At 50.9% G+C, this 17,692-nt stretch overlaps 1 protein-coding gene across 2 annotated transcripts in view; it reads left to right on the top strand.

Annotated features, from left to right (window-relative positions):
• The window catches only part of NFX1 (nuclear transcription factor, X-box binding 1), a 44,859-nt gene extending 30,730 nt beyond the window's left edge, over window positions 1-14,129 (top strand). The window contains exons 13-24 of one of the 2 annotated variants that reach the window (XM_075560028.1): window positions 355-463; window positions 2,178-2,297; window positions 2,865-2,944; window positions 3,574-3,804; window positions 4,451-4,524; window positions 6,148-6,249; window positions 7,051-7,092; window positions 9,546-9,644; window positions 10,164-10,230; window positions 11,121-11,266; window positions 11,816-11,920; window positions 12,957-14,129. In XM_075560028.1, coding sequence (XP_075416143.1) covers window positions 355-463; window positions 2,178-2,297; window positions 2,865-2,944; window positions 3,574-3,804; window positions 4,451-4,524; window positions 6,148-6,249; window positions 7,051-7,092; window positions 9,546-9,644; window positions 10,164-10,230; window positions 11,121-11,266; window positions 11,816-11,920; window positions 12,957-13,029 — 1,248 coding nt within the window. In that variant the 3' untranslated portion in view covers window positions 13,030-14,129. The remainder of the gene's footprint in view (window positions 1-354; window positions 464-2,177; window positions 2,298-2,864; window positions 2,945-3,573; window positions 3,805-4,450; window positions 4,525-6,147; window positions 6,250-7,050; window positions 7,093-9,545; window positions 9,645-10,163; window positions 10,231-11,120; window positions 11,267-11,815; window positions 11,921-12,956) is intronic. The other variant, XM_075560029.1, reaches the window with a different exon arrangement.
• The last annotated feature ends 3,563 nt before the right edge of the window (window positions 14,130-17,692 follow it).

Consider the following 17,692-nt stretch of genomic DNA (forward strand, 5'->3'; position numbering starts at 1 on the left):
TCCCTCACTTTGGCTTCATTCAGAGAAAGATCTGAAATGGACCTCATTTCTTATCTTTCCTTTTAATAAATTAGGAAGTGTGGCTTAGGAGTATTCCTTTTTAATGCCTCATCAAGCATTCTAAGTAGATGCGAAAGCAGAGAGTACCGACTGATGCGGGTCCATATGCGCAGTACCCAGTGGGTGGTGCTCAACTCTTCTGCCCCAGCCAGTGCCCCTGCCCAGATGCCTGCGACTACAATCCCCGGCTTCCTGTCTGCCAGAAGTGTGGAGAATTGCCTTTTTAGTCATCTTCCTGTTTATGGAAAATGTAAAACAGAGCCCATTTTACAGTAAATGTAAATCTCTTCCCAGGACAAGGAGCACAAGTGCCCTTTGATTTGTGGGCGGAAGCTCCGCTGCGGCCTTCACCGGTGTGAGGAGCCTTGCCACCGTGGGAACTGCCAGGCATGCTGGCAAACCAGTGAGTGTCTCCCTGTGCAGTGCATTGTCAGAGTGCGTGAGTCTGAGGCATAATGTCGTTCAAGAGATCGGTTTGCTTTGATAGGTAAGGGTTTCTTGAACCCTCGTTGTTAGATCCCATCAAAATCATTTTGACTCTCAGCAACGTCGCCCCCTCCCCCTGTGACAGAGTCAAACTGTGCCCACCGTTTTCTCACTGCACCCTTTACGGGAGCAGACCTCCAGGTCTCTCCCCCTGCAGAACCACGGGGTGGATTTGAACCACTGACCTGTCGCTTAACAGCTGAGCACTTACTTAACTGATGTGCCACTTTAAGAAAAAACAATAACAGAAGTTACAACTTCGTGCCATCTTGTCTCTGTACAGAACTTGGCGCAGAAGCAGCGATCTTGACTGAGGTCCCCCTTGCCTGCTATTGCCTCGGGAATACTATCGACCCAGCTTTGGACCTCAGCAATCTTTTGGCTTCCATTAAGTCAGCAAACTTTTTGTCTTAGAACTCCTTGACAGTCTCAAAATTATGAGAACCCTAAGTAACTCTTTTGAAATATCTTGCTGTGTTTACCGTATTGAAAATTTAAACCAAGCTAACTTTGAATTATCTGTTGGATTTTTAAAGTGACATATATGCCTGTTACATGTGAACTGTATCTTCCAAATAAAAAGCAATTAGTGAGAAGAATCAATGTCTGGTTTAATAGAAGATAACTGGATTCCTATTCCTGCCTCGGCATTTAAGCTTCCGGGTGTGCTTGGTGTATGGAAAAAGAGTCACTTCCCACGCCATAGCTGGTTGGATAAAGTAGGGCTACCTTCAAAACCTCCTCAAGTGAATTTGGATGGACTTCTTTGATACGGCACCCAAACTCAACCGCCTACCAGAAAGGAATTGAGTCACTGTTTTCTGCTATATTAAAATCCATTGAGGTTTTTATTCCCATGCATGATTTTACAGCAGCATATGTTGCTCATTTGCAAAATACTATTTGGGTTATACAGATCTTTCAAATGTTGACATGTTTCATGTTATATTAAAAACACACATCCATTACTACAACCAGTAGTCCAAAATGCACACGAGTAGAAAGAAATTTTCCAGAATTCCGTCTCCCTGTAAAAGTGTAAGTTTTATCATTGGTAACCCATTGAGTCTTCTAGAAGTGGCGGGCTCGCTTTGTTAATTTAGAGAAAATGACAGCTGCCAAATACCCAAGTCGTAGTTCATCTGCCACTGTCTAATGGAAACGCTATTTCATGAAGAAGAAACGAGACTAGTTCAGGTCACAGTTCAGTGGTCGCTGAGGTTTATATTTGATTACCTACTCTCCACAAAGTCTCTACGCATTCATCTAACCAAAGGAGTTCCAAAGAAGAGCTGCGCTTTTAGTGGAAGTGCCCTTGGCCCCTCGGAACAAGGTGTCAGCCAGCGTGCTATTCATAAATACTAGTGAATCGGTGTTGGGCTCCTCGTGAACCTAGAATTTGCTACAAGTGAAAATGGCTCCGTTCTTACCAGTCTACTGCTTTGTCATCAGCTCGACTTTAATAAAATAACGTTTGTTTAATTAATACAAGCACTCCACAGCACATTCTCCTCTAGAAGTAAGCATTAGGATATGTATGTGAATGTCTGCAGAGACAGCAAAGCAAACATAGGTGCTCGCACACCCCACGCTCACCAAGGATGGTTTTGCTCCACCTGCCACTTCCCCAGGCTTTGATGAACTAACCTGCCACTGTGGTGCGTCCGTGATCTTCCCGCCAGTGCCCTGCGGTACCAGGCCCCCCGAGTGTACCCAGACCTGTGCCAGAGTCCACGACTGCGAACACCCAGGTGAGTGCCACGCCCCCGGCCCCATGGTCCCTGCAGCTGTGGCTGTGTCCGGAAGGTGGCTCTGACACCAGAGCTGCTGCTGCTGCTGCTGCTGCTGCTCTCTGCCCTTCGCCGCTGTGTACTCTGAGCCGTAACAAACCAAAAGGTCAGAAGAAGCCCTTGCAAGTCACTTGCTTTTTTGTTGTTAGAAAAGCAATCTGTGTCTGTGAAGAATGGAAGAAAATGGAGATACATCCAAAGAATTTGAAGTGAATCATTCATTATCCCTCCTGTTATGGAGTACAGGGTACCCGTTCCAGGACCTATTTCCACATACAGATCAATGTGTGCATCCGTGTGGACACGCGGTGGTTCCTCAGGCAAAAGTGTTATCCTATCGAAAGTGCCGACTAGTTAACCAGCCTTTTCTTCTCTCTCAGTGCTGTGTTTTTGACAGAAAGCCAGCTCCTTTTCACTCTCCCATGACCATTTTTCACAAGTAGCCCTTGCGCCTGTTACAAAGCCCCTTGCCTGTGTCCTATGTAACCTACGTGAAAGACAGTGATTGCTGGCTCTCTCTCTCTGCAGTGTATCACTCTTGTCACAGTGAGGACAAGTGCCCCCCGTGTACTTTCCTGACTCAGAAATGGTGCATGGGCAAGCACGAGGTAAGGCTTCTCCCGCCCGTGTTCACGGGGACTGCACGTTGACGTGCATTGAGGTCTGTTAGTGCAAGTCAATTTACTTCCAAAAGCCGAGTCTTACACTGCCCCTTCTCTCCCAGCAAAACAAATAAGTTAGAACAGGCACACAATAAAAGATGCCCTCTGTAGTGGACAGAGATTCGAGTTTGACAAAGGTATGCCACGGCCATGGACCACTAGCATCAAGATGTAGAATGATAATCACCCCTACATTTCTTTGTGCCCCTTTCAATCATTCTCTCCCTGCACCTCCAGCCCCTGGGAAATGGTGTATTCTCTGCCCTCCACACCATCGTTTTGTTCTGGAATGTCCTGGAAACGGAATCTTACTGGTGTTAGCATTTCAAGCCTGTTTGGCCGTCATTTTTTGTTTTTGTTAAATGAAGGTCAGATTAGGGTTCTTTGCTTTTTCAAGCTAACTTTCTAAAGCGTAAAGTCTAATTTATTAGTATTGTTGTTGTTATTTTGATGAGGAATTCCCTCTCTTTTTTATAACAAAATAATCCTTATAGTTTAAAAGTGTTTCAAGAGAACGGTCAGCCTCCCCCCAACTTGGCCAGAGAGGAGACTCCAACCGCTTCTGTTCTCCCTAGTTACGGAGCAACATCCCCTGCCACCTGGCTGACATCTCGTGCGGATTACCCTGCAGCATGGTGCTGCCGTGTGGGGCACACAAGTGTCAGAGACTGTGTCACAAAGGAGACTGCATTGTGGACGAGGCTTGCAAGCAGCCCTGCACCACCCCCAGAGCTGACTGTGGCCACCCATGTCTGGCTCCCTGCCACCCGAGCTCCCCGTGCCCCCCCACAGCTTGTAAATCCAAGGTCAGTATTCCTGACCCCAGGCAGGGCCTCGCCTGTGACTCCAAGCCTGCAGAGGTCCCCAGCCACGTGTCTGAATCAGGTTGTAAGGGACACCGTGCAAAGCTCCTGTGGGAAAGGTGGCATCTATTCCAGTGTTCCACCTGCTCAGTATGGCCTGTCCCAGTGACGAGACTCTGCCCCTTCAATTTCATGGGACATGTGCCTACTGGGTAATTCATGATGCCTGGGGTGAGTGTCCTGGCAGAGTTGTTGAAGATGATAGGAGACGGTGTTGGGAGGGGGGCTACCTGCTCTCAGGGATCAAGGCCACACCCCCGAAGGATGTGAACGAGAGGGAGGAGAAAGACCTTGCCCCAGCTCCTGATTCAGGCCGGTGTGGGCTGGGCGAGGGGTGCCGTCCCGCACTATATGGGAAAAGCTCGCCCTAGACCTTCCTCCTCAGTAGGCAGTGAGCATGGAGGTTGCACCTAGAGAGGGGCACTGGGCTGGGACGTCCCCCTGGGCCTGGGAATACCTTCCGCTGTCTGTAGGCACCTGCGAGAGTGCGTGCTCTTTGGTCTCTCTTGAGTGGACTGATTTGCGAGGTCCTGTCTTGTGCCCATAGTTCCCCTGTCTTCAGCGTCGTTCCGCATCCATCCTCTTTCAGGTAGAGCTGCAGTGTGAGTGCGGACGAAGAAAGGAGAGCATGGTTTGCTCTGAGGCATCCAGTACTTACCAAAGGTCAGTGCTCACAATCGGAGATGCCAAGATTGAGGCGATGCAGGCGTTCACTGTGCCCTCTTGCACTTTCTCTACAGGTTTGGGATTAAAAAAGCAATTTAAAAAAAAATAATAAAGACCGGGCTTACTGGTCTAATAGAGACGCATGAAACCCCCCAGAGAGAGTGGCCCTTTAGGATTGAACATGAACTCACTCCATGGCTCAGTTTCAGCCAAATACTAGTCAGGTCTGCAATGGAAACAGTGGCACTTGTGAGGTCCTCATACCTTCGATTCCTCACCTGTTTGCCAAAAGGGCCACCTACTTACCTGAGGGCAAAGTTCAAAAGCATTAGGAAAGATAGGAGGAATGGAAACAGAAAACACAGGAGGAGATGGAGTACCATATATAGTTGAATATAAGCTGACCAGAATATCAGCCACGTCACCTAATTTTACCATAAAAACTGCATTAAAAATGTGCTGGAAAACTCAGCTGATGCACGAGTATATATGGTAAGTGATATTACATTGTGAGGACTGCAGTCAGTGATGTGAAACAATGTGTAGGCATTGCTGAACGGAAAACCCTTCACTCAATCCACAATAAAAAGTTTTACAAAATAAGTATTTGTTACAGTTGGAAGGAAAGGTGCTGCTTCATGATCCTTTTCTTTCTTGACTTTAATTTGTAAAATAGCTCTTTAATCTCCCCCTCCTCTCTCCACCCTCTTGCAGCACCATGAACTAGGAAGGTAGCAGCTTGGAGTTAGTCCATTGCTTGAGCATAACAAGCTGCCCAGGGGCTCTGCTGGGACTCAGTCCTGTGCTCCTCCCCCAGTGGGCGGGGGATTCTCACTGTCCTCCGAGGTAGAGTGGCTTTGAAGCCGCCTGAAATCTTGGGGCCTGCATGGCCATACTTAGCTCAGGGAACGGGGGGGGGGTGTGAAATGTATATTCAAGGGGGCTTCCAAAAGTTTATGGAAAATGTATTTTTTAATTCTATTTTCCCACAAACTTTCTCTAGCCCCTGATCATCATCTCCACATTTTACATGTAGAATTCATGGCCAGTAATCACATTCATCGTGTTTTATTACCATCACCACTGCCCGTTTCCAGCGCTCTCCAACACCCTGAATAGAATGGGCAGTACTGCCTCTGTCCCCTTCTCCTTCTCCCTGAAACTTGGGCCTCTGTACATTAACTGTTCTAGACCTTCATGTCGTAGGTTCACACAGCATTCGCCTTTTGTGACTGACATATTGCACTCAGCCTGACGCCAAGGCTCCTCCCTCAGGACATCATGTCTCCCTGGCCTGGTCCAATCTAGGCGTGAGTGTTCACATTTTCTGTATCCCTCACCTGTTGGTGGGCAGTTAGGCTGTGTCCATCGTTTAGTTCCTGTGAATGGTGCCGCAGTGAACGCAGACTTGCAGGCATCTGTGTGTGTGCCTGCTTTCTGTTCCTTTGCGTGCACGTACCTAGGAGTGGGCTTGCTGGGTTGTGTGGTTATTCTTTGTTTTAAGCTGTGTGGGAACTCACCAAACTGTCTCCCACAAGGACTGTCCACTTTACAGCCCACCAGCTTTAGCTGCGGGCTCTAGCTTCTCCACACCAATGCCCTTTACTTTTTATATTTCAGAATAGCTGCCATTTCCATGGCCTCTAAAATCACAGACATGCAGCCTGGAGATTCCGTCGAAATCAGCAAGTTAATCACCAAGAAGGAAATTCACCAAGCCAGGTAGTTTTTAAATGTATTTCTCTAGCTTCTCTCTTGGGAGAATTACCCTCTAGAAGGCAGGGACCATGCATTTGTCTCAGTTCACCATGGTTGAGCCTTCTGCACACAGTAGGTGTTCCACACACTTGACAGGAGGCCACATCCTCTCCAACCCCAGTAAGCACCACACACAGGGACAATGAGAGCAGGGGCTGTGCGGTACAGAGGGGCTCCCTGCCTAGGGGCACTGGGCTTTTGGTAACAGGGATTGGAAAATGAGGAACCAGGTAGTGATGATCATGACACCGCATGATGAATGTCACTAATGTCCCCACAGTATGCATGTGAAACATATTTAAATAGCCAGTGCTTTGTTATTTGTGTACACACTTGCACATGCATACAACCACACATAAAAATAAAAGGCTTCCTACACACAAAAGGAAAGGAAGGCTAGAGGAGACCTCTCCAGCCTCACTTCAGACAGTAGCCAGAGGAAGCAGAGCGGAGACCCAGGCCTGCTTGCAGGAGAGCAGAGAGCCCCAGGGGCTGGGTCAGAGAGCACCAGGAGAACATTTGGGGACTGAGCAGGCAGGAACACTCCGGGCCTGTCTGAGGACTCCCAGACTCCTGTAACCCAAAGACCTGCCCACCTTTCCTGGGAGGATGAAGGTTCAGGTGGCTGTGTCTTGATGTTAGGCTAGACCCTTTGTCTGGAGTCCACCATGTCTCCCCGGATGCCCTCCACTTGTGAAGCAGGTGCTCTGACCTTTTTTCCTTTCTTTTTCTAACCCATCCCCCCACCCACCCATGGCCTATCAGGCTGGAATGTGACGAGGAATGTTCAGCCTTGGAAAGGAAAAAGTAAGTCATTTCCGCAGGTGCTTGTCTGAAACGAATGGGAGGGAGCAGCTTTCAGGCAGTCGCTCAGTGCCTCCTGAGGCGCTCGTTGCTATTGGTGAGCAGCGAGGAGTGATGACCAAGAATTGACGTGACTCGGGGTAAATCACTTGAACAATTCGCAGTGCAGAGATAGGAGCTTGTGTGCTTTGGGGCTTGGTGTGACTGTCATCTGCCACAACATACTTACTGATCCCCAAAGATAGGCTTTCTGATCCCCAAAGATAGAGGTTAAAAACCATACTTTTTTAATGAACTGTTGTACTGAAGTGTAGCATGCATATAAGAAGGGTAGAAGTGTACAAGTCAGTGGGATTATCGAGCGAGTGCAAGGTCAAGAACATTTTTTTTAAAATGAGTGTTACCCCAGGGTCCTCCTTCCTCCCCAGACAGAACATGACTTCTGCCCTGAGCCTGTCCTGACTTCTAACACGTTTGACTAGTTGTGTCTGAGCTTTATGTGAATGGTGGGCTCGGGTCGCACAGTGTGTATTCTGTTCTCTATCCCTCACTGCATGTGACACTCGCTCCTGTTCTGGCAGGCAGCAGGAGTGTGCTCATTTGCATTGCTGTACGATTGTTAACCTCCGTGACTTACCATGATGTAGCCTTCTTGCTGTAATAGCGCTCTGTGTTGCTATGGACACTGGGTTATTGTACTTGTTTTGCTGTATACATGTACTTATTTCTCTGGGAGAAAAACTTTGGAGTGGAAATGCAGATGAATAGGGTACATTCAGCTGTAGTGGGTTCTGCCAACACTTTCCAAAGTGGTTTTCTACAGGTTCACACCCCCACGGGCAGTGCTAGTGCCAGCTGCTGTACATCATACTAACAACCGAATAATTGGTCTTCTCGCTTCTTAGCCATGACTGTGGATGTGTCACTTATCCCCAGTGAGTAGAGGGATGGAGCACCTTTTCTTAGGTTGACATTGGCCATTTGGGAGCTCCTCTTTTGTGAAGTGCCTGTGCAGGTTTTCTGCTTACTTTTGAGAAAATAGATTGTAGGATCTCAGTGCTTCCGAACATGTTGAGCTGGCATGTTTGTGAGCTAGCATGTGAGCTAGGGCATGACAGCGTGCGCTGGGGAAGAAGGCATAATAGGAGATTGAGCTTGCTGGACATGTTGCTTAGCTCTTCCGTCTCTTCCCTTGAGGGGGAAATGTTAAAGTCTCTCACTGTCATTGCAAGCTATTTATTTCTGTTTTCAATTCTGTGAGCATTTGATTGATGTTTTCAAGGGCCTTTCTTTGGGTGTGTATTTGGTTAAGTTTATATGTTCCTGGGGTATTGTTCCTTTAATCGTTGTGTAGTGTATTTTGGTCTCATTGTGTTATTCTCCTTGAAGTCTATTCACCAGAGATTACTGTTGCCACCCCTGCCTTTTTATGATTGCCATTGACTTGGCACATCTTCGCCATCCTTTGAATTTTTAGCCAATTTTTGTCTTGGAGTTTAAGGTGTGTCTCTTGTAGGCAGCTAATCGGTAGGCCTTGTTTTCTAATCCTGTCAGGTACTCTCTGTCTTTTGATTGTGTATTTAATCCATTGACATGGAGTGTCATATTGATGTATGTGAATTTATTGCTGCCATCTTGCTGTGTGCATATGTGGTTTCTTTACTTACGGTTTTATTGGTGTCCTTGTTCCTGCTCTATGTCTGTGTTGAGTTGAGTGCTGCTTTCCTTGTGTTGGTTTCTGGGGCGGGATCCTGTCTGGTGGCCTCAGTTTCTCTGCTATTGTTGGCTTTCTGCCCATAGGCGTCTATGGTGAATATTGTTTGTAAAACTGATCCTCCTTCTATGAATTCCTTTAGTTATTCCTTGTCTGAAAATAACTATCTCTTCCTCATATTTGAGGAGTAAGTTTGCTGGATTTAGGATACTTGGTCAGCAGTTTCGTCTTTCAGAGTTTTTTATGTCACTCCATTGTCTTCTTGCCTTCATGTGCATTCTCTCCGACCTCACCCCCACCCCCACCTTCTTGCCCCCAGATCATCCAAGTCACCAGTGTTCAGCCTATGGCTTGCTCAGACCCGAATAGAGCTGTTGATTTATTCTGTGAAAATAAAAAAGCCCATTGTCATTGAGATGATTCCAACTCATGAGAACACGTGTACGTCGGAGTACACTGCATTCCACGGGGTTTTCGATAACTACTAACCTATGGAAATAAATTGCCAGGCGCCACTGGGTGGATTTGGAATGCCAACCTTTCCATTAGTAGCAGAGAATATATGGTTTGTGTCACCACCTCTATTTTGTCCTAAGCTGTTATTCTTCCTTTAATTATCTGGCTTATTGATATACGGTCATTATTATACCAACTACTCAGAACCAGGCTAGCCAGCCGCTCTCTGTTACTCTGAAGCCTCCCCCTCTTCCCTCTTGTTCACAGACTTCCCTCTCACTTCCAGGCGCTTAGCTGAGGCATTTCACATCAGTGACGATTCTGACCCGTTCAATGTACGCTCCTCGGAGTCGAAATTCAGCGACAGTTTGAAAGAAGATGCCAGGTAAGTCTTTTGAGATGTAGAAACTGATATGTTCCCCCTTCTGTGGTTAAGCCAAATAAAGTATGTTCATATGTTAGCATAAGAGATTATATGGTACATGTTAAGAAGTTCTTGGTTTCTTTAAACTGTACCCTTGAAGAACTGAACATGGGATGGGGGCAGGGCTCAGCCCCTGTGGTAGGTCTTTAAGCTCCTTAGGGCCGACGTGAAGGCTCTGCGGGCCTCCCTCCACCTCTGTCCCTCCATCTCTCAGTCACACGAGCCCTCACTTGGGAACAGTGACAACTCAGTCTCAGCAGCCGCTTGCCGTCCTGAACCTGCTCCTCCGTGTTTTCTCTTGTCTCTGGCCTGTCTTCTCTCCTCTCCTCCCTCCTTGCATCACACTCCACCTTCTGCTCCATGACACTGCCCCTACGGCTTTGTCCCCTGTCTGCCCGTTACAGCAGAGGGTGGTGAGTAGAGGAGATGCCCAGGAGAGCAGGCACAACTGAAAGTAACCGTGATGATTTCTCGTTTCAGGAAGGACTTAAAGTTTGTCGGCGACGTTGAGAAGGAAATGGGAGCGCTGGTGGAGGCCGTGGACAAGGTTGAAGCCAAAACATCCCACTGGACATGTCTCTCAGGCCGACTTGATGGGATCTCAGGCCTCTGAAGCACAGTCAGTCCAGAGTAGCTGTAGGGAAAAGTCACAGCATCCTTGAGGACCTTCCTCTCTCCCCAAGGCCCAGCACGGGACACTCCCGTGTGGGTCTGTCCTGCCTCAGTCACTGCAGGAGAGAGACCTACGGTCAGAAGAAATGTAAAGTAGCCCCTCGCTCGTGCCTGGGAACCAGGGGAGAAGCTCCGGATGAGTGGGCTCAGCAGTAGTAGTTGGGTGACTGGCAGACAGGTTGCAGGAGTGCCGGCGTGTCAGGGCAGCACCCTGGCCCGCTACTGTCCCCGGGAGAGACCCAGGTAGAGAGAGGGGCCGTGCGACTGGGGCTGGAGAGCCGCGGAGCAGCAGCCTTCGTTCCGCCCTCCTCTGACCTGCAGGCCTGCCGCGCCGGGGCTCCACGACAGGCTCCCCAGCCACCCCCCTTTCCTCGCTTCCCCGAGTAAGACTGACATGAAGGAGGAAATGGAAACCGTCATTTCTCACCTGATCAGGAAGCCTGGGGCAATGGTCTCTGTGTATCTGTACCCATGCATTCATATATATATATATATTTTTGTTGTTGTTTTGTTTTGTTTTGTTTTTTAACTTGAGGATGTACTTTTATAGGAAGTAAGGTTCAATTTGTTTCGGGAGAAGGGGTTCTTTTACTTTTTGCTAGATTAGGCTTCCACTATTTTCTCATTTCTTAGGGCTCTCACTCACACCCCAGCTATGGCCAAAGTCATGGGAAGCCACTGCCCCATGGGCTTCATTTCAGTCACTTACCCTTTGTCTCCTGCCGGGTGGATAGTGTTAATCGCCCATCTCTTCCCTCCACACAGGGAAAGAGTGTTAAGAAAAGCCACTGCTTCCCTCCCATGAACAGAGACCACCGCCGCATCATCCACGACCTGGCCCAAGTGTACGGCCTGGAGAGCGTGAGCTATGACAATGAGCCCAAGCGCAACGTCGTCGTCACCGCAGTCAGGTGGGCTGACCCTGCACCACAGGAGGGCACGGGGCACAGGGCAGCCCTTCCTGAGGCGCACACGCCCCTTAACATCAGCCCAGAATCCACGTCACCCTGTGGAGCTGCATCTCCACTGACAGGCGAAACTGCCCTGGGGTTGGGTGGGGGCCTCCCTGTCGCGGCTGTCCCCTCTGCCCACCACTGCTTCCATCTCCTCTCCTCCCTCTGCTCCTCGACGCTGCCCTCCCCGCAGGAGGAAATGGCACGAATGCTGGACTCTGCCCTGAGGCATGGGCTGTGGACAGTGTTTTGCCATCAGGGGAAATGGGCGCATTGTGAGCCGGGCCCGGGCAGGGATGACCTAAGGTCACCTCCCCCCTTCCGAGTAAGACCTTCCCCTCAAGGGAGAGGTACAGGCAAGAGGCACAGCAGAAGTGGGTGGGAAGGCCAGTGCTGAAGGAAGGTGGGGCGTCAGCGAGCCACAGCTGAGGACTGGGAGTGTAGCTGTGTGCCCGTCTGCACCCGTGGCTCTCTCTGTTTAGTACTTGTTTGTTTTGCTTTTATCAGGGGAAAGTCCATTTGTCCTCCTACTACCCTGACAGTCGTCCTTGAACGGGAAACGCAGGCACGGCCTCCACCACCGATTGCTCATCACAGACACCAGGCAGACAAGTAAGGAGTCTCGGTGCTTTTCAGACCCGTCTGCTCAGAGAAGCCAGCGGGGCACCGCTGTCCTAGGCAGCAGCGCGATACAGCCAGCCCTGTCAGCTTCATCAGGGGTATTGGCCACAGTGGTCCTAAGTTTGACGTTTCTCAGGCCCACGCGCCTCTGCGGGGAGCACTCAGGATGGCGCTCACAAGTGGGTTCAGTCGGTCCCCCAGCTTGCTGTCCCTTGTTTAGCGGAATGGGGTTGGGGTTACTATTGTGTGGCTTGATTCATTGGCAACACAAACGAATTCCTGATTGGAAGAGAAAGCAAAGCCAAGCTGGCAAGGCTCCGTGTTTCCTCCAACAGGAGCGGGAAGAGCACCATTCTCTCCCTCCTCCCACCCTGCAGGAAGTGGGCTGGGCTGCGCTAGTGTCTGAGTGCCAGACGTCCCTCCAGACCCGGCCCTCCGCACTAAAGCCCAGGCAGCACCGACTGTGCCTCCAGCACAAAGCTTCTGGAAGGGCGATAGGGCTCTTTCCAGCTTCACCGTGACGGTTGTCACATTCCGTGTTCCTGTGGGACAGTGGCAGCGGGCACTGCTCATGACCAGCCTCAGCTGAGGGAGTCGGGCGTGCAGCTGCCCAGGCCTAGCCCCTCTCCACCTGGTGAGCCAAGTGTCTGGGCTCCTGGCCAGTGCGCACGGGTTAACCATGTGGATGGTGGTTTGGAAAATGTGAGCACTGTCCCAGGACACCAGCGGTCACAGCAAGATCCAGTACCACTCAGACATGACCGTCACGGGGTCCTCGGCTTACTGATGCCATGACACACACACACACCACCCCCACTGGCTTTCTCTCTGTAGAAAGCTACTATGGAAGTGTGTAAAGAATATAGTGTTAATGTAGCAAACCTCTGGGTACCCACTACCAAATTGCAACAATTCATGCTTGCCCAGGAGCAGATCCAGCTCACAGCCAGCTGATCTGTAACTTTCTGAAGACCCAGTGTCTGTTCCCCCAAGAAGGAAAGACTGATCTCCTTTGCTTGCTTCGCAGGGGCTCTGCGAGCAATCATCTACAGAAAATCGCCAAAGAGCCAGTGATTGACTACTTTGATGTCCAGGACTAAGGAGCTGATCGAGTGATGGAATGTAGTGCAGATAAATCATGCCTGCCCCCGCCCCTGCCCAGTGGCCTCACAGCCTCAGTACTATCGTCTTGTGTGAATACATCCAAAGCATCGGGGGTCGGCAGCTGCCATGCCCTCTAGACCTGTCTGCCGGGAGGGTTTCACCAACCAGCTCTCCAGGCGTGTACTTGAAGAGGCTCCCCACAGTCACTGTGATTGCTTGAGGCCTCATTCGGACAAACCAGAATAAGCGCCTGAGATTGGCTTGCTGACACACAGCCACCGCCTGAGCTGAATCTGTCCTGAAAATGCTTGTGCTCTGAGGGGCACCGCGCTTGCTTAGCCCAAATGAGCCCAGCCCTTGGAAAGATGCTTGCGGACGCTTTCTCACTCAGCACCTGAGAAAACACTGCATTTGTGCCCCTACCTGGAATCACACGCGTTGTCTTAAACCCAGCAAACTCATTTAAGCCTTCTGCCAAAACCCTCAGTCTGTCTAGCTGAGCTTGAATGATTCTCAATACAATCAATTAGGAAAGGAGAGGTATCGGGTTGATTTACAGAATTCCATTCTTTGGGCCCCTTGGCAGGTCACAGGCTGCCTGGTGACAATCATGTTAACCTTCCACCATAATGGTAGAGGACGCAGAGCAAGTTCTTTCCTCTGCCAGGTGGACCCCGTGGCTCTGAACTGACGTGCCACCCCTCATTCCCCTTCTCTGGTGGAGAGAGCGTCTTGGAGAGTGTCTTCTGTGTTGGTTTTTTTAGCCCTTCCGCAGGGAAATTGACGCTCTGTCTGTCAACTCTGGGCTTTGCTAGAATGCTCAGTCGGGGTGTATGCAGTCTAGGATGGAAGCCCAGCGCTCCATTCCGGCATTCTTCACGCTGTTTTAGGGCCGGCCCACCAGCCATAGACTTGTCCTCTACACTGGTCTCCCTTCAGCAGAGGCCCAGCTGGCAGCAGCTTCCTCTCAAACAAGCTGCTGGAGTACCCAGAGGGGCTTCATTGGTTTAGAGCGAGACCCCCTGTGGTCCTCACCAGACAATCCTCCGAAAAGCCTCTGTCAAGCAGCAGCAGCAATGGGCAGCCTGGGGCAAGAGACCACTCCACCACCACCGCTTAGCTGGGCCCATTTCGGGAAGGGTCGGGCGGCTTTTGACCCAACAGGAAGTCCGTGAGCTTCCGTCTTCTCAAACAGTGGATCCAATGAGTGCACTGTGTGGGAGAGTGTTTGGGAATCAGTAGGAGGCCTGGTCTCCCAGCCCAGCCCTCGCCCCCTGGGGGAGGGGAGGTATCACCCACCTCCCCATGGTGGCTTTGAGGGTTAAATGAGGTTGCACGTGTAGAGGCCTGACCATAGGTGCTGAAAGTTCATAAAAGAAAAAAAAAAACAGTAGTGGAAAATATGGAAGCGTCTTTCTCCATATTTGTAGCCAAGTGAAGATCATGTGTGACACACAGCCTCCTCTGCCAGGCGCTTGCATGGCTGCCCCGCAGCCTTGTTCTCTCACACTTAGGCACCTCCTGACACAGGCACTCACCCTGGGCTGTGACCGAGGGTCTGGCACATCCAGCAGAGCTGGGAAAACCCATCATCCTGGTTTCCACAGACCTGTCCAGTGGGTTTTCAATGTTACCGTTAACAGCTGAGGAGACCCAGGGGGACACGGGTATGAGTGTCGGGGGAAATGGGTTCATTATTTTGGTTGAAGGGCACCCATTTGAGCCAAGTTTGGGGAGTGGTAGGACTGCCATTTGGTAAAGGAGAGAGGCGTGCTTAGCCTCAGCTCCAGAGGGAATCAGCAAGGGACAGTCCCTATGGCGGTTGTGAGGCAGGGCTGTCCAGCAGCAGGGGATGAGGCTGAAGAAGTGGGCCAGGTCCGGTTTAGGGATAGCCCTGGAAGCCGCAGGACTTCACAGTTTGTTGCCACTGCTCCAAGTCTGCCAGCACAGCACAAATACACAGTGCAAGAACACTAGAAGAAACATCACATGTCACAAAGTATTATTTTGATGTATTCTGACCATTTAAAAAGTAAAATCTAGCTCGTGGGTCATACAGAAACATGGCAGACGGAGCTGCACCTGCGGGCCAGTTTGCCAGCCCCTTCCCTAGAGCAGCCCCTCAGGCAGAAGTAGGAGGAGGGACTGGCCACAGGAACCTGAGGCAGCAGGCTGCTGAGCTCCGCTGCAATGGTACAGAGATGTAGATTGTTGGGGTGAGGTAGGCAGGGGGCTGCAAGGGGACCCCATCTGCCTATCATTGGTTTGGCGGGTTCTCCACTGAGATTGTTTTACATGAGTTTGAACTCGAGGGGAAGAATAAACCAGCCAGATACGGTGCGCCTGAGAATGCGGTGGGAGCGCCCACCCGCTTGTCCAACTGGACAGCCAGCGCTGTCCAGAGACCAAGCCCCTGTCTGGTGCGTCCTCTGACAGGGCTGACCCATCAGCAAGGGGGCCAGTCCTGGGTGCACGGTCACTGTGGGCATGAGCATGGGAGGAAAGCAGCCCCAGTAAAGTCATCGGACCTGACACAAGGGTGCCTGAGTCACTGTAGGTCACACGTTGCCACACTTTGGGACAGTGGACGCCAGGCTCTGCTGATCTAAGTGTCCAGGAAGCATCACGTTTGCTTTTTACTACTACCGGTGGGGACATGAACTCCCTCAGTGGGTAACTGGGGAGCTAACTCCTCTGCTAGACCTGAGTCTGAAGCTTGTGCCCTCTCCACCACACGGGCTCAGCCTGGCGCACCCCCCGAAACGAGGTAGCCCATCGAGTCAGGACAATGGAAGGGGACTGCTATTCCAGCCCAAAGCCAGTCAACACCAACAGCCTCCAGGAAGGTGGGCTTTTCCTATCATGGCCACCGGGGGCGGTGTGGTCTCTAAAGCAGGTCTTGGTGAGCTCCTGTCTGGGGGAAAAGCAGGTTTGGGACCAGAAAAGTTCTGTTCTCTTGAAACTTTGAAAATTTGAGTTTCTACTTTTCAAATCCCTCGCCTCTTCAGTTTTTAAAGAATACCACTTTCTCCCTATTTATATCTAACCACCAGTCCCTGGAGAAAAGTGGAAGGGCAGCAAAAAAGCAGAAGGCCCTCCAGGAGATGGATGGGCAGTGGCTGCAACCCTGGACTTGGGCACAGGAACCATGGCGAGGCTGGTGCAGGAGCGGGCACGGTTTCACTGCATGGGGCGTGATGGGTCGGAGCAGACTCAATGGCACCTCATGATTCCTCAGCTGCTGTCGAGTTCATGAGAGCTCGCAGTGGCCTTCCCTGGCGCTGCCGAGACTTCAAATCTATGTTTCCCCTTTTCTGAGACTGCAACTCCACAGTTGCAGAGAGCCGCCTCTTTCTCCCTAGGAGGTGCTGGTGGGTCTGAGCGTCTTTCCTCGCAGTCAGCTTTGATCCTACAGGCCACCGGGGCTCCATCTACCACTGGCCTGGGGGAAACCAGCCGCTGGAGGGGAGAGTGAGCTGCAGAGTAGATCCCAGTAAGCTCCTTGTCAGGTCACACTGGTCCTTCCGTTTCCTCCCGCTGGGCCTGCGGGGCAGCCAGCAGTGGCTATCCGGACGACTGGGGCCGAGGAGGGCTCCGGAACCCCAGCCTTGCAGTCTCTGGGTGAACGTGCACAGTAAGCTCCTGCCTGGTGCCCACTGGGCTCAGAGAGAAGCAGTAGGCAAAGCACAGCCCTGCCCCCTTGGAGTTTGTGTGCTAGCCTTGGGAGGCTGGGCCGTCAACACCCGCAACAGTCAGCTGTGGGGCAGGCAAGGGAGAAAAGGGGGCATGTGTGAAGGGCAGGTCCTCAAGGTGACCGTCAAGCAAAGCCTTAAAGACAGCTTCCCACGTGGACAAAGCACGTGGGGGAGCACTCCAGGCCGAGGGAACAGTGGCATGTGCACCAAAGGTGCAGCAAGGCAGGGGGGGTAAGGGGTCAGAAAGCTTAGGGTAGAGGGGCTGCAGGTAAGAAAGAGCTGACTCAGTTTGTAAAAGGCTCCTTGCTGCTGCCTTGGAGCTAGACTGCAGGGCTGAGAGGGGCAAGAGGAGACACTGGAATCCTCGGGACCTGGGTCTTGATCTGAGCGAGACGAGACGGCAGCAAGGTCTGGAATCAGATGCGTGGGGGTGGGGGATAGTTGGAGCTGGGGCACATTTTGCAGACACAAAAACTTAGGGAAAGCTGGGACGTGGGGTGCGAGAGAAGAGTTAGGGTGACGTCAGTGTTTGGGAGACTGGCTTTGCCGCTTACATCCAAGCAGGAGTGCAGAGAGCAGGCTTGGGGGCAGAAAGTCTGTCCAGTGGGTGGCTTTACATCAGAGTCTGGAGTCGGGAAAGGCGGCCCGGTGGGGGTGGGATCTAATTCAGGAGCTGTTGGCATGGCCTGGTGCTTGAAGCCTGCCGAGACTATGGAGGGAGGGAAGACCAAATTATCACATGGACTCTATCCCATAGAGTTTCCAAGGCTTTTGTATTAGTCTGAGTATTTTAGAGAAACAAATCCGCAGAAACTCGTTTGCATAAGAGAGAGTTTTATATAAAGGTTAAGTGCACATCAAGAAAACATCCAAACCCAGTGTTGCCCAAACCCACAAGTCCAATATTAACCCATATGTCTGACACCAATCCGCAATGTCCTCCATCGCACAAAACACATGCAAT

The sequence above is a fragment of the Tenrec ecaudatus genome, chromosome 10, assembly GCF_050624435.1.
Source record: "Tenrec ecaudatus isolate mTenEca1 chromosome 10, mTenEca1.hap1, whole genome shotgun sequence".
NCBI classification, from domain to species: Eukaryota; Metazoa; Chordata; class Mammalia; order Afrosoricida; family Tenrecidae; genus Tenrec; species Tenrec ecaudatus.